The 16,248-nt window shown below is 34.9% G+C and overlaps 1 protein-coding gene across 13 annotated transcripts in view; it reads left to right on the top strand.

Moving 5' to 3' along the window:
• The window catches only part of CEP89 (centrosomal protein 89), a 41,680-nt gene that overhangs the window by 5,530 nt on the left and 19,902 nt on the right, over positions 1-16,248 (top strand). For 11 of the 13 annotated variants that reach the window (XM_074881165.1, XM_074881178.1, XM_074881167.1 and 8 more), the window contains 12 exons: positions 847-878; positions 1,714-1,768; positions 3,107-3,325; positions 3,697-3,839; positions 4,217-4,267; positions 5,345-5,428; positions 6,306-6,409; positions 7,568-7,683; positions 9,296-9,476; positions 10,400-10,567; positions 11,235-11,376; positions 14,051-14,140. In XM_074881165.1, the coding sequence (XP_074737266.1) occupies positions 847-878; positions 1,714-1,768; positions 3,107-3,325; positions 3,697-3,839; positions 4,217-4,267; positions 5,345-5,428; positions 6,306-6,409; positions 7,568-7,683; positions 9,296-9,476; positions 10,400-10,567; positions 11,235-11,376; positions 14,051-14,140 (1,385 nt within the window). Of the gene's footprint in view, positions 1-846; positions 879-1,713; positions 1,769-3,106; positions 3,326-3,696; positions 3,840-4,216; positions 4,268-5,344; positions 5,429-6,305; positions 6,410-7,567; positions 7,684-9,295; positions 9,477-10,399; positions 10,568-11,234; positions 11,377-14,050; positions 14,141-15,897; positions 16,244-16,248 lie in introns of those variants that run through there. The other 2 variants (XM_074881168.1, XM_074881166.1) reach the window with 2 other exon arrangements.

Raw genomic sequence — 16,248 nt, 5'->3', positions numbered from 1 at the left:
TTTAATACCATGGGGAAAAATATTTTTTGAATAAAATAAATTTAATACTATATGATAATGATATATTCCTTTTTTAAAAGGGCAGTGGAAGAAATGCTACTAAATACCTGCATAGGAGCTTTATTGCATAGTTATCTTGTCCATTATTTTAAAATCAGGGAAACAGGAAGTCAGAATTTGTTCCAGAGATGCAAAATGCATTTTTTGCAGAGGATGGCAGCACTCTAGTAGCTAAAGGATAGGAAGGAGGAAGCAGAACTGAGTCCGTTTTGAAAAATCTTTGTCTTTCTATGTTTTGTTTGTGGTGGATCTGAGTGTTGTTTCAGTAATATTTCAGTGGAGTTATTTGAAAAGCGTTATAGAGAGCAATATCCAGAAAGAATGGGTTGCTTTGATGAAACCATTTGGGAAGGGGATGCATTAAACTGAAAAGAACGGGATATATAAACTCTTTCTAATCCCTCTTCTACATAGGAAGTGCTGCAGATCTTGGAAGTTGTCAGATTTGCACTTGCCTTTTCAGAGAAGCCCAGTAAAATCAATTAAAATATTTCATTTGTCTTTTAGTCAAATTCTAAAATAATAGTGGAGACAACAATACATCTTAATTTCTTCCATAGTTGCATCTATATAGTGTGAGGTAAAGTAAGATCTCACATCAGTATCCTGATACACCATGAAAGAGATAATGGAAAGTTAGTGATCGAATTTGTGGTTTGGGGAAGACTTTCTTACATTTATTTGCAGTATATTATATGTGTGCTTACATATCCATATGAACCCTTATAGTCTGTGGACTTACAAATTCTTTTGTTCTTAATTGACTAAAAGATTGTTTTTCTTTAGCAGAAGACCAGCATCTTGGTGTGAATTTAAAGGTAGGACTTATATGAAGGTTAATTTGTTGATGCACTTTGGAAAAAAAGGTGTTGTAAAGAGCTAATAGTTTACAATCACTTAAAAGAAAACTAATTTATTGTCACTAGGGAATCTTTTTCTTTTGAAGTACAAGAATGGCCAATAATTCCTTTTGAAAAATATGACTATAGGTATATAGGCCATATTGTTTGGGTTTTGTTTTTTCAATACATCTTCTACTGTTCCTCATGCAAAAGAAACAAACTGAGTGTGGGAGACATCATATTATAGCAAGAGATAGCTCTTGCTGATAATTTTCAAATTCTGAGTCTGCCCTCACTAGATTTTTATCTAGTTTTCCAGCTGGGCCCATCTGACTGCTTTCATAGGCTTGAAAAATAATTAATTTATTTGCTGATTCCCAGTTAAGGACTGACTGTTTATATCATAACTAACTATTCTGAAGTCTTATTTTATACAAACTAACAAGTGGGAGCAATGTCCATCTTGTTTGGTCAAGAAGCTTTCTGTTTATGTAACTTTTACGTCAGCCACAAAATTGTTTTGAGAACTGTACATCTCTGACAATGAATAGTTAACGGTTAACAGTTAACAATTAACAGTTTCAAGTGTCCACAAGTGACTGATGGCAGTGATAAGTGACAAAATGATGTCAAGATAGGTAAATGATAAGTAGTATATTGGTAGTAGTGAATCCAACCTTAAATTTTATGGATATAAAAGAATCCGCTTCAAAAGTTCTGTTTCTTAAGTTCTCCAACAGTGATGCTGTTCAGAGTACTTCAGAAGGATAACTGTTAAAGGAAATTGTCTCATTTTTTATTTCTCTGCTAGGAAGAAAAATCATTAGCTGAAAATCTGATATGTGAAAAGCCTCCACCATCGCCAGGTACTTCTGATTTTTTCTGTGACTTTACTACGTGTCTTCACTTTAATAATATGCATATGTATATAGAAATACATTTTACTGCTTGTGTTCTCTAAGCCTAATTTGGCGGTGGGGGGAAAGTATTTCTCTGTACAGGAGATGAGAAAGTGATATGTATAAAAACAGTAGTTTCAGGCTTTTTATGTTAGGTGTTTTTATTTTTCGGTCTGAGTGACTTTTGAAGTCTTAAGTAAATGATGTAATGAAATTAAAGTCATACTGGAACTCTCCAATCCCTTAAGTTTAGTCTACACTAGAGGACTTCACCATTATTAAGTATCCCATCACAACTGAATTGGTAAACATACAGTGATAAGAAATACGTGGTCTACCTTCAGCTAGTGCCTTATTTGTATGTTACTGTATCCGTGTAGCAATTCCAGGCACGGCACCTCTGAACTTTGTGTGTTGCATGGATGGCATATGTGCCTATCATGAGTTCATGGGTTTCTGTGTATTTTTGTGCTGTCCAGGTATCTTATGCCTTCTCACAGTAAATGAACAGTGACCATAAGTGCCTGAAATATTACTAAACATGTGAAGCTGTTCTGTGTCATCAATAACAAGAGATAGGTCTGTATTTCAGAACCAGTTCTTGGGTTTTGTATATATCCTGTACTGAGGAATTGTTTTGTACTAAGTTATATTCATGCCTGTATGTTATTAGATTACACTGGCTCATAAAAGTCTGATGCTAAGGGTAGAATCTCAGCCTTCATTTTAATAGGTAAGTTGTTCAGGCCAAACAGATTAAAAGAAAAATTTGAAAGTGCGATCCATTATTACTGATGCAACAATACATCCATGATTTTGCAGATGATCTAGAATTTTACTTTTGTAAGGACTGTTAAGTAATTTCTACTCAGTAACAGATCAGTGAAGCCTGTTTGGTGGGAAGGAGGGTAAAGCTTTCATTACGTAGGTGATTCAGATAAGGAGGGGTCAAGAGGACTGACCAGTCCATGCAGGGCACGTACACTTTGCTACTGCAGTGGATATTTTTGTCTTGCCTCTCTAGTCCTAGTACTAGGGAGATCTGCGGACACTTTAAGGAAGGAATGTTTTCAGTGTCCGAGAGAAAAGATGGGAACTTGCAGCCACTCTACTCTACAGCTCTCCTTCCAAATCCACCTTCTTCATTCTCTCTGGCCTTATCTTCTGGGAGCCATGAGCTGATTTATATCTTACGACATACCACTCATACATAATGCTAACATTAGAAAAAAATGGATTATAATTTGCTGAAACTCATATTCAAGTCTGAATACCATCTAAATACATTGTACTGTGGTATTACAGATGTGTCTATTCGGGCAAGGCAAGCACGGGAAAATATGACTAAAGAAAAGTTCAGAGAACTAAAACAAGAAAACTGGTCTCTGAACAAGGCATACCAGGCTATGGTCCAACAATTTGAGAGAACAAAACAGCAAATGGAAGAACAGCAATTAAAGCTGAAGAGACTAGAACAAGAAAACAGAAGTCTTAAAGAAGCTGCAGAGAAGCCACACAGAGAAGGTGGGAGAAACATAAGCTATTCTGTAGTTATCTTGTTTGATTTTTCTAATTTCTTCCAACCTATTCCTGCAGTAGCAGGTTTCCCCTCATTGATTTGAGCAAGTATCTATGCAGAATTAGTTTCTGAACAGTATATTCTACATTTGTAGAAATTTTGTCAGGGAATACTTAAATGATCATGAAAAAAAATTACTTGGTGGTTTGAAATTTAATGGGGTTTTTGTTAGTAGTTTTTCATGGGATTATTCCATTACAGTATTTTGAGAAGTTCTCTTATGATTCTAGCTCATTGAGATTCTTTTTCCTTACAATTAACAAATTATTGTGAACATTTCTTGAATTTTGATTGAACTTTCTTTTTGTTTTAATAGAGGAGGCTACAGAATTACTTTCTCTCAGACAACAAGCACAAGAACTGGTAGATGAAAATGATGCTTTGAAAATGACGGTCCATCGTTTAAATGTAGAATTAAGTCGCTATCAAACTAAATTCAGGCCATTGTCCCAAGAAGAGGTGAGAATCTTGGTTATAAAGGCAATTTGTACTGAGGTGTCCTATTGTCCTTTCATTCATCTTTGAGTTTTTAAGGCTATTTTCTCCATATTTACTATATTTACTTATACCACGTCTACAAATGGCATAGGCTTTTTCTGAAATATAAAATAAGCATTTATTGTTAAGTCTAACTTTAAGAAGTTAGACTTTCTCCTATGTTAGTAAGATATTGAACTTCCAGTTTTGTTGACTTTGTTGAGTGTGTGTTGCATATGCAACACATGTAATTAGAAACATAAGCTTTTTTGGGGTAATAGTTGTGACTGCAGCGGACAGTGATTGGTGCTTCAAAACGCAGGAAGTAATTTCAGTATCTTTTTTTAAATCTCATTTAGCATCTAAAACTGAAAAGTTTACCCATGAAAGGACCACCACCACCATGGCTGGTAAGTAAACTAATGTTTTCACTTATCTGTTCATTCCTTTCTAAGTAAAGTAGTAGAATTTCTTTACTGGAACCAAAATATTCAGGATATTTTTTAGTTACTCTGCTGATCTATCACATACTAGTAGAATATTATAAACATTTTTGTTTATTGTCTAAAAAGATGTAGGGCAGAACTTTGCAATGAATGTGTGCAGGTCCAGTTGAATTTACAGTAACCTACAGACTGCATACAATCATCAACTTTGAACTACTGAATGCAAATTAAGTAGATGTACTATTACCCTGAGAATCATAAATACCATCTTCACTTAGTATTGTCTAGCATATAGTTTGCTTCCAGGTCTATTGTGTAATTGTTAATCTCTTTAATTGCTAATCTTCTGTTGTGATTATTTTTAAGACGACACTAAAAGAAAATAGCATATTTCAGTGATTCTGATGGTAGGAATGGTCATGGGTCCTAGTAGACTATGAACTTCTGGCAAGTCTGTGAAATTGAAAGCATTTGCAATATGTGAAACAATTTCTCCTTGAAAGGCTAGATCTTAAATTTTCCTTCCTCATTGTTATTCAGAACTATACAGAAATAGGTACATCTGCTCTGTCCTAGCTATAATATCCAAGCATGACATTCATATGTATTTAAAGATGTAGGTTTGAGAGTGTAAAAATTCCTTTGCCACTTGCTAATGAATCTGGGCTAAATTTGATGATTAACGATATTCACTGTAGTGTTTCAGTTTGGTTTTGTATTCATTTGCATCCACGTTCTGCTGTGTTACATATACTGATAAGTAATAGTTGCATTTTAGTGAAGCATGCAAGTTTAGCATCCAGCCTTGTCCCTTTCAAAGCTTGCTCCTAAAGTGGTGCTATTAAGTGCTTCTGCAGCATCATTTTACATATGGTGGTCTGTGTGCTTGTGTGAGTCCTGCACTTTTGTCTGCAAAGCATATACGAAAACCCTTAACAGCTTTTAAAACTAGCAAAATATAGCAGGAGAAGAAGTAAAAAATATTGATGAGATTATGGTTTATATTTGATTTATATGGATTGATTTTTTTTTTTTTTAAAGTTGGATATGAAATATTTGTCACCTCTTCTGTTGGCATATGAAGATAGAATACGAGAAAAGGAAGATTTAAATCTTGAACATGAGGTAAGTTTCCATTTAAAGAAAATATACTTCTATACTAAATTACTGAAATATCTTTAAAGGGATTTGTCAAAGCTGTTTTCTGCCTAAAATTAAAATTTTCCATGCATAGTTATTGTGCTATCTTATCCTACTTGGCTAGAAGCAGGCACTACACTGAGATATACAAGAACTGTGCTCTCTGAATAGAGTAAACCATAAACACAGTCAGTGGTGGAAAGAATTTACTATTGTCAGTCATAACGGGGATTCAGTGCCCCTTATAGCTGCTCTTCCAGTTACAGGCCTGTGGATTTTGTGGTAGAAGAATATTTATTTCTAGATATAGAAGGAATGGGTACTCTTTTTGCTCTTTAGAAGTATTCTGTTGTCACTGAAGCTTTGAAAAATGGTGATTTGCTTCAGAGCAGAACTGCCGTAGATTTTCAAAATAATTTATTTTCTTCAAAAAATTAAGCTATGAAATGAGCATAAAACACCAAGCATTTTATATTACTGTAAATTCACTCCATTTTCCTACCATATTCAAATTCATGTCATTCATACTGAAAATGTATAGTACCATCTAGTAATTTTCAGAATTCATTTTTTTAAATCCATATTTTAACTATCTACAACTTGCTTAATTCAAATGACACTTGGCAAATTTGTGGCACAATTCAGATATCTATATTATTTTTAATCAAATATTACTAGATTGATGAAGCAGTTTAGAAGTTAAGTACGCACATCTGAATTAAAGGTGAGTAGTGAGATAATATGCTGTTAACAGAAGAATTAGAAGGCACCCAGGCATGTATGTTTATAAGAGTTTTTGTTGATGTAAAAATTAACAAAAAATACCTCTAAAGAATTTTATGTGGAGTCCTTTGTCTTCCAGGAGGATATGAAAAATTTTAAAGTACGAGTTGAAGAGTTGGTGAAGGAGAATGAAGACCTGCATGAGCAATTAAATAAAAATAACTTTATTACCCCTACAGAATGGTAAGTTATATTACTAGAAATTAATTTTTAAGATTTTTAAGCAAACTTTTAAGATTACAGATCTTAAGGAAAAGTTTTTGTTCCCCTCAAGCAAGTTTTGCTGAAGAGTTAGCAGGGTCATGATTATGTCTTGTTGGAACACTGCTGATGTGCAATTCCTGAAATAATTTTGGAGTAAAGGTTAAGTAGTGAATGTGCAGTGTTGCACCTGAAGCCCATGTAATTCTGTCCCTGACCTTGTAGGTTACATGCTTAACTTTTACACTTCCACGTGTAGTAGGAATGTGCCAGTGACTTCAGTTTTTCATTAATATAAAATGGTATTGGAATATGGCATTAGAAGAATTTGATGTTCTTGAGAAGTGAAACAATGCAAACATAATGAAATTAAGTAGTATAAAATACATATAAGGCTTAATAGCAATTTACCTGAGTCAGGCGTTCATCAGTTGGTAACTTGAGATGGGGAAGAGACTGGTCGTACTGGTTCATCGCAAGATGATTGTGAGCTTTTTAGGGCAACAGCTATAAAGATCTTACCAATGCATATAAATGCCTGAGGGGAGGTTGTAAAGACAGAGCCAGGCTCTTTTCAGTGGTGCCCTGTGACAGGAGAAGAGGTGATGGGCACAAACTGAAACACAGGAGGTTCTCTCTGAACATAAGGAAACAGTTTTCCACTGTGAGCATTGCAACAAGCTGTGCAGAGAGGTTGTGGAGCCTCCATCCCTAGAGATACTCAGAAACCATCAGGATGTGGTCCTGGGCCGCTGGCTTTAGGTACCCCTGCTTAGGCAGGGGGGTTAGACCAGATGACCTCCAGAGGTCCCTTCCAACCTCAGCCATTCTATGCTGCTACAATTCTAATTCACACATACAAATTTTTACTTCTTTCTGTAGGGAATTTTTGCTTTAGTTAGTCAAAGATTTTAAACATTATTTAAAATATTTTACATTTTGAGGGTTGTGAGTTCATGTCTCTAATAAGCTTACCTTGAGTCCTGACATTGCTTTCAATTAGGGTTTTTAATTTCTTTCTTTAAAGAGATTCAAATATGATTTTATAAGTTTACACTGTTGGAATTCAGTTGTGTGTTTTCTTTGGACATAAGTTAATATTTGAATTATATTTTTTTTATAAGCTGGTTGTCATTGCAGGCAGCAGCTGCAAACTCAGGCCAAGCTGGTCTTGGAAGAAAATGGATTGTTGATGGAGCAACTTGAAATTCAACAAGCTAAAGCAAAAGATAGTCACAGACAACATGTTAAAGAAGGTAAAGTGCTTGAGTTGCTGGTCATTTGAACTACGCCAAAGATGGTACTGCAGGTTTAGTTGTTTGTTTGTTTTTTTCTGGGTTTTGTTTTGTTTGGGGGTTTTTGGCTTTTTTTGCAACTTCATATATGCCTACAAAGCATCACTGAATGCAGGTAATACTAATATGAGGTCAAGCTCTGGATGTCAACTGATACTGAAAAGAAATGTCAGTATCACCTATTGACTCTATACAGCATACTCCATTTTGACCTGCTTCCTCTGAAAAAGTGGTAAGAACTGCTAAACAGCAATACACTCATTTTCATAATTTAAGAGCACTTTAAATTTTACAGGTTGGAATTTGTGAGGTATTATTTACTTGTTTAAATGTTCAATTTAGAATTTGTAAGATTTTTTAATTTTCTGCTTTGTAACTAATGTTTATAATTTCATATACTTAATTATAAATAGCATTATTTGATTTTAGACTTTTGTAATTTGATACTGCTTAAATTTACATGCATCTTCAAGTAATAATTTATCACTGTTTTATCAGAGGTTTGTATTTGCTTGAATTCAGAACACTTGGTATTCCTTGTATTGCCTGTAAATATTATTTCTTGACCAAGATTATTTTTCTGCTGATTAGTTACTTTTTGCATCAGTAGATTCCTCTGGATGTTTCTTGTTAATAGCCTTCTGACTGGAACAAACATGTTATAGTTTAAAATCCCAAAACTGAAAGTAAGATTTCTTAGTGAAGTTTAAAAAGCAAAACTGAATCTTAATTGACAGATCAGGATGTTCTGAAAAATGTTTAATTATGTGCAATTAACTTCACTGATGAGAACAATTTCTTTAAGTGAACCTACATAGCAAAACTCCAATCCTGAAATTTTTTATTCATCTGCCATCTAATTCCATAAATGCTTTCTCCTTTTAAAGTTCGAGTTTCTTATTTAGAGTTTTATCTCTCTATATCCATCTTTGTTTAGAAGATAACAACTCATCATACCCAAGGCCAAAGGCCAGATAATACCCCAAAATCAGGTGTTCCTCTTCCCAAATCTCAAAATAGCTTGATCCAGTATGAGTTGTTAGAACATCCCTGGTAAACACTGACAGATTTTGTTATCTATTGCTGGAGTTCTCACAAGGAAACAAGAGGCCTGATCTTCTTTTCAGTTCCTACAACTGTTTTGGCAGTGTATCCAGTGATTGAAATACATACTACAGGAAAAACTCAGAGATCAGTGAACAGAAACAGGCCAGTCTCTAGATGTGTGCCCTATCTACTAAGCTACAAAAGTCATGTTCCATTTTTGGTTCTTTTCCTGAATTGGTAAAATCTGATTCAGAGGATTTTTCGGAGTACAATGACATTTTGATGAGCAAATAGCTTATAGCCCCGAAAAGAAGCAGTCTTGAAGTTTTGGCACTTTTCCAAAACAAACTGCTTGAGACAGCAAAAAAACCTCAAACTGTTAAAATACAAAACAAACTGACAAATCCACTGTTACATAATGCTATGAACAACTAGGAATTAACATATTACTGGTTTAGTTGGGAGTTTCACTAGGTAATTGAATTAATTCTGCTGTACCCAGTTTTGGTTTTTTTCCTCCCAAAAGCTTCGAAATTGACCAAACAGATAATAATCTTAGAAGATAAGAAACAGAGTCAAGAAGAAGAGATAGCAGAGTACCAGAAGCAGGTGGAAGCTTTGCGTTCCACTTGTGAAGAGCTGAAGACCAAACTGGATAGCAAAATAGCAGCAGAGGAGCACTTTGCTTTGGTGAATGATTTAAAAAGGTATGAGTTTACATATGGTGCACAGAGAAACAATTCTGCAAAGCATTCACATGAACAGATCTGCATATGCATCACTTTGTAGGTAGGAGGTGAGTGGAAACTTATGCTGGTAATCTAGGAAGATAACTACCAAAGTAGAAAGAAAGGTAAAGAAATATTTCAAAACTACTGTCTCGCTTTTTGTAGACAATTAAAATTACAGAAGGAAATTCCACATCTAGAGACATCAGTAGGAGTGTTTCTACCATAGAGCACGTACTGCTAAATGTACCTTTTTAAATAATAGAAGGCATTAAAAATACAATTTTTGTCAAATCTGTTTACTTCTATCAACACTGTATATAAAAAGTTCTCATTCTTTTGTTCTCATCTTTGGAAAATGTCTGAAGGATCCTGAAATTCTAAACTAAAAATACTAAGTTTCTCCAGTCTGTACAATATGAAAATAACACGAAACAGCACAACAGAAAAGTGCTGTCATGCAGCATCGTCTGTAAAGTAACGTTCTTCTAAAGACATTCTGTAAATATGTTTGCTTTCAAGCCTTAGGATAGTGCAAGTTACTGTTTCTTGGTACACTGCCTTCCTGAGAAGTTCAGACCTTGTTTTTTTGGCATTACTAGTATTTTTTTTGAAAAAAAAGAGGAAGGGAACACATTTGGACCATACAGAATATTTTTATAATCAAAATTCTATTTCAAGTACAGTCAGGATGAATTATTTGAATAATTTTGTTTGTATTATGCTTCATTCATTATTTGATATGTCATGAGATTGTAATACCTCTCTGATGTCACCACTGAACATTAAGCATTCTCAGTGTATCTTTTTCATGCCTTCAACATGGGTATCTTGCTGTACTTACCTTTTTAGTGGTGTAGGTCTATACATGATGCCTGTTCTATGCTGTTGGGTTTTTGCAGCCACTTACAACAGGAGCAGGAGAGAAAGCGCTGTGAGGTGGAAGATCTAATGGGAAAGATAGCATCACTGCAAGCTCAAAACAAGAAACTGCTTTTAGAGAAAAATAAATTCACGGCTGACAACAAGATCCTGGAAACTGAGATGGAAATGACACAAAAGACAAACAGGTAAGAACACATTCTCATTTTCTTATATAAAAATACTTGTATTTCTAAAAATAGCAGCAGAAATATCTGTAAAAATATTGTCTGACATCTCACAGTGTATAATTTCTACCTATTACAGAAAAAACATGTTTCCTAAACACATCTTTGTCACATCTAAAGGCCTCGTTGTCAAGTAACTTTGCTAAGCTTTGTATGTTTTCATGAACACTTTGCTACGTCTACAGGCAAATTAAGAATATATCTTTAATGCTAGTAGTTAGCTATAGCAAGTAATCATTTGTGTACTCACCAGAAAAAAAGGGTCTTACACTATTTGCAGACCTTCTCATGCATCCGAGTGGTTCAGAGTTGGGCTCGTGATACTTTAAAAAGTAAACCCAATATTGTCGTTATATTCTTAAGAAATGTGACCTTGCAGCCACTGCACAAATTGTTCTTTTGAATCACTGTTATTGTTGTTATTCACACAACATATTGTAAAGAAAAACAGCCCCAAAAAGTGGGAAATGATACTTTGGCATTGCAAATATTGTGAGCCAGTGCGCCTTTAACAGTATATTTGATTGTTTGAGACTTGTACAAGTTGATTTGCACATGCAGTGCAAGTTCTTTTAATGCCATTATTAATTCCAATCTGAAGATTTTCCTTTTTCTGTTAATTTTATAGGCGGTTAAAGAAGAAAATAGGTCTTTTGAAACTGCAGTTGGAGGAAGCAATGGAAAAAGAAGTTGCAGCCCATCACTATCTAACTAACCTTATTGGTTTGGTGGAGAAGATAGCTCAGGAACGTGATCATCTTATTTTTTTGGTAATTACCTTTAAATAACTAATATTTCTGGAGATAACATAATTAAGCCTTAACTTACATCATCATTAGGGTCTGCAATGGTATATATCAAGTTTAAAAGAATTTTTTAACCTGATTTTAGAGATTGGCTTCAATTGTATTGAAAAATAGCACGCAATCATAAACTTAATATACATTTCTGAATCTAAAGGTAAACTATTATCCTTGAAGTGATCTCTATGGACCTTCTACCATGGATGCATGTGCATGTTATTGCTCCTTTTTAGTGAGCAGTCGTTCTGACAGGCTGGTTGAGAGTTTTGGAACAACTTGTGTTTAGTGGAAGTGTCTGGATGGAGGTTACTGGGCTTTTTACAGGCACACTTGGTTTCCTTTACAAGATCTTAGACACAATTTCAATTTTACATATTGGTACTCTGTCTTCAAAGTGGTCCTGGAAACCATTTCACAAAACTGTGTTAAAATAAAGCTTCTTTTGCTTCTGTTGTTCAAGTAGTAGACAAAGGTTGTCATCAGTGTTGGGTAAAAAGATTCTATAGTGGTTAATTCCTAATTCTAGAAGAGGAACTATGGTGAGCCAACTCAAATCCTCGTCCACTGCAAACTGGACTTTAGAATTGTGAAACTAGGCACAATAAATGTCTCCTAGGAATTAGGGGAACTGGTTCTTTTCTCTCAATCTCTGGCATATCTACTTTCAATTATTCAGCATACCACATTAGAAGTATCACAGAGATCCAGAATTACCTGTAAATACAAGGTGTGCCATTTGGCTTAATAATACCCTAGTAGATGTTCAGAATACTTTTAGCAGTAAAAGCCTGTTTCAGAAGGAAAGATGTCTTAATGGAACTTTAATCACCACAAGGTAGTGTAAACCCTATCTTTGCAAGTGTGCAGTATCTGACATCATATTCTTCCCCTCTGACACCTGCACCTGAAAGTGTAGACTAGAAAATCAAGTTTTGTGCACGTGCAGAAAAACAGAGTAGGACTGTGGAAAGCAGCCCAGACAGGTATAAACTGATCCAGCAATTAGAAGACAGTCCTGTCATGCAAAACAGGATTTATCTCTTCCTTGTGGATCACATTCTCTTGTGTATGTTTATGATGATGACACATACTTACTTGCCATCCATTGTTTCTCTACTTTGTGGCGTAGATACTAAACAGCACGCAAGTCTTGCTTTTTTTTTATGAATTCACTGTGACTGGGCTGACAGTAGAGATACTCTGAAACAAACTTTTTTACTGAAATAATCTAGCATCAGTAAAATCTTTAAATAACCAGTTTACTTTGCTGCCAGGTAGAGCTGAATCAGAACAACCTGTTCCTATTTTTAATTGCTGAACTTAAAACCTACCTTGGCAGAAAGTTAGACTGCAGGTATCTCTTAGTCAGGTAATCTGATATGATTGTCTAATGGGAAGGCCTAAAAACCAAAAAAAAATGTAATTAGAATTTAATTTAATGATTATGGAGAGCCACTACTGAGCATAACATATAATTAAAAATGTATTGTCATTCCCCACCTCAGAATTCAGTAATGTCAGGTTTATTTACTTAGTTCAGCTACTGCTATTACCCTAGCCTTATTCTTTTTTAATTCACTAATTGAAGATTTAATCCAGAAGAACAGGGAAAGCAGAAAGGATACAGCACTCTAAGAAATTAGCCTATATTCTTACTTAATGAGGAATAAAAAAAAATAAATCTGCAGTAACCACATCTCCACAAAAATAAATGGATAGTCTTAAATTTACTATTTCCAGGAACAGTGACAGCCTACTGCTAAATCCAGAAAGGGTAAAACAGAGCAGCAACAAATTTATTTAAAATAATTTTCATAGTGCAACACTGATGATGAACTGTAATCCTGAGTTAGCAGCTGTCAAAATGATTCTTTTATTGTATTGTATGATTCAGCTACCACACAGTAAATGAAAATGTCACTGACTGAGGATGATGCTTGCATACTCCAGCAATGTTAGTTAATTTTTACTTCTGTGAAAAGAGATGGGTCTCTGGAGAGAGATGGGTAGTTCGAGGTGGTCAGACATTGCGGAGTATAAAACCTGGTTATTTCTCCTGAATGCTTTCAGTGGATTTAGCAGTTGAAACCTCATAGTTTCAAAATTATTTTATTGTTTACAGCTTATGCAGTTTTTGTTTCATTTACTTTCCATATCTGAGAGGGAAAATGTGGTGCTTGTGAAATGATGGAAACAGTCATAAGACAGCAGCATCTCATAAGGCACATGTCAGATTCCTTGGCTGAATCCCTGCCAATTTCAAGGGCTCTTTTGAGAGGAGACTATTAAATCTGACCCAGAAGGCTGAGTCTCATGCATACAAATGGGATCCCTCCATGTACATACATACATCTGTAGAAAAACATGCAGAATTGGTTGGGTTTACAGTATTAGTAGCTATGATCCTTTCAGAATAAAACTGTTTCAAGGTATTTTGTTAGTGAGATAGTATTCGCAGTCAGTCGACAAATTATTAATTAGCCATTATTAGAATAATTTTCAGGATTCTTTTTTCCATCTTCGTTCTTCAGACTATCGGAGCTCAAAACAGAATAGCTCTGTCCTCCTCAATGTATGTATTTTGTCTGACCTGTGTAAAGTAATGATTGCATTTAGTTATGTGTATACTATATGGTTGCAGGCCAGATGTTTGGAAAATGAGAATCATGGTGTTCTTAACAAAATAGTAGAAGGCAGTCTACGCTTAGGAAGACTGGAAGAAAAAGTTAAGGTAAGCAATGTTTCTAAGATAAATATTATGTGAAACATTTTGGGTTTTTTTAATGAGAAAAGTCAGCAGTTAATCTATGTCAGTGTTTTTATGAAAGACATTATTTTAAAAAGAGTTTTTAAAAAGCAAAATAGATCATCAGTATAGTTTTCACAAGTATCTTTTTCCATTGTATTTGTACACTGTATGTCTGCCAGGTCATTGCATTTACATCATTACCTGAAGAATTATGACTAGTTGTAAAAATAATTAAAAATTACACTTAATTTGTATTTAATTTTTGTTCTGTAGTGATGCTCAATTATTCTCTCTCCTACTTTTTTGAGGCTGTACTAATGCTTCAACTTGAAGTCCATTACAGTTAGATTTGGCAGAATGAAAAACACCTCTCAAGTGTACAGTGATCATCAGATACTTTCCTATGGCCACAGGGTAGGAGGTTTAGAAACTGAGAGATGTTCAAACATTCAGCCTCATTAGAGAATACATTATGGGTTATCTGTACAACTCTCTAAACAAATACATAGCACAGTATGTTACTGCAGTGTAACAGTGTATAGCATGAAATACATTTGAAACTTTCATGTTTTAACATCTTTCGTGCTACCACAATTGCTTTTACTGTAAATTCAAAATAGGAAGGAGAAGGCTATCTGGTATATTGGTTTCTAGATACAGAAAGTAATACATATTACTTTCAAAAGCTGTTTTGTACTAAGTCAAGTTTGTGCAGTTTACCCTAAAGCGGTCTCCGTACACTGCACTTTTCCAGTCAAGCCCTACGCTGGTATTCCTGCATCAGATGACACAGATGTGCACCACTATGTTAACGGAGACCAGCTGTTTCTGCACTTTCCTTGTAAACACAGCCCAGCAATTTGCAACAAAGGAAATAAACCAAATTGTAGACGTAAACAGAGAGCAGTAAGCTGAAAAACAGCTAGAATTTGTAAGAAACCCTTCATAAAATACCTAAATGCATGAAACACTACCATAAAAGTTTTCTAATTCTACTAATAAAACTATAAAATGTTTTTAGCCATTTTTCATCCTCATTCATGTCTGTCTAAATTCAGAAAACATCTCCTCTACCAACACAGTGGCTGGTATTCTTCTTAAATACAGATTTTCTGCAATTTAATAGATCTGTGACTATTATAAGAGAGAGAGAGAGAGAAGAGACTTGCATAAAATCAGGAATATTTACATGTAGTACATGCTGTGAATTTTAAGTGCAAAAGCAAATAAAATCCTTCTTAACCCGTCAACCGTTAACAGAAATTAGAAAGAACAGCCTATAAATAACGTTCTTAAATATTGCTCTTTCTATTTAGCAAAAGTAAGACTAATCTACTTGCAAAACTTTTTTGTTCTTAACTTTTGCCAGTAACGCAGAGGGCTTAAACAGTCACAAAACACCTTAAAATATCATATACTACTTGGTTATAGTATTAACTGAACTTTGCTAAAAGCTACTATCATTTCTTTCTTTGCTGAAAACACCTTAATTGCTTAAACCCCTCCAGTCAGGAAATCTACTTTTCTAAACAGAAGCTTTATTAATTTGTTCTCTTCAGTGATTTATGGGAAGTTACGGGGATTCTTTTGTGTTACATATTTTTTAAAAAAAGTCGTAGGTCTAAATACATTGTCAAGTTTTTAGTTTGGTTCTTTTCAGTCACAAGACTTGTTTAATCCCAGTATGTAATGCAGTACCTCAAACAGGACAGGCCCTATTGCACACACTGCTTTTTCAGGTGCTGCTGATAAAAATTCAGGTGAATGTGAAAAGGCAAAAGGATTCTTCACTTCCAAGATCTGTTTGCCTCCACAGTTCATGCACAATTCTAACAACCATGAAACCTGAACAGCAGCTTACTTTAAGACTACGTACTTCCTACTTATTTGAAGGAGATAGGTTGGAGGTCTCGTTAGCCTGATTAACATAGCTCATTAGTGCTGTTTAACATCTTTGTTGGCAACATGGACAGTGGGATCAAGTGCACCCTCAGCAAGTTTGCCAACACACCAAGCTGTGTGGTGCGGTCAACACGCTGGAGGGAAGGGATGTGCCATCCAGAGGGACCTGGACAGGCCTGAGAGGTGGG

Source organism: Strix uralensis, chromosome 12 (assembly GCF_047716275.1).
Source record: "Strix uralensis isolate ZFMK-TIS-50842 chromosome 12, bStrUra1, whole genome shotgun sequence".
NCBI lineage: Eukaryota > Metazoa > Chordata > Aves > Strigiformes > Strigidae > Strix > Strix uralensis.
The sequence above is the reverse complement of the archived record's forward strand: the minus strand, read 5'-3'. Positions and strand labels throughout refer to the sequence as shown.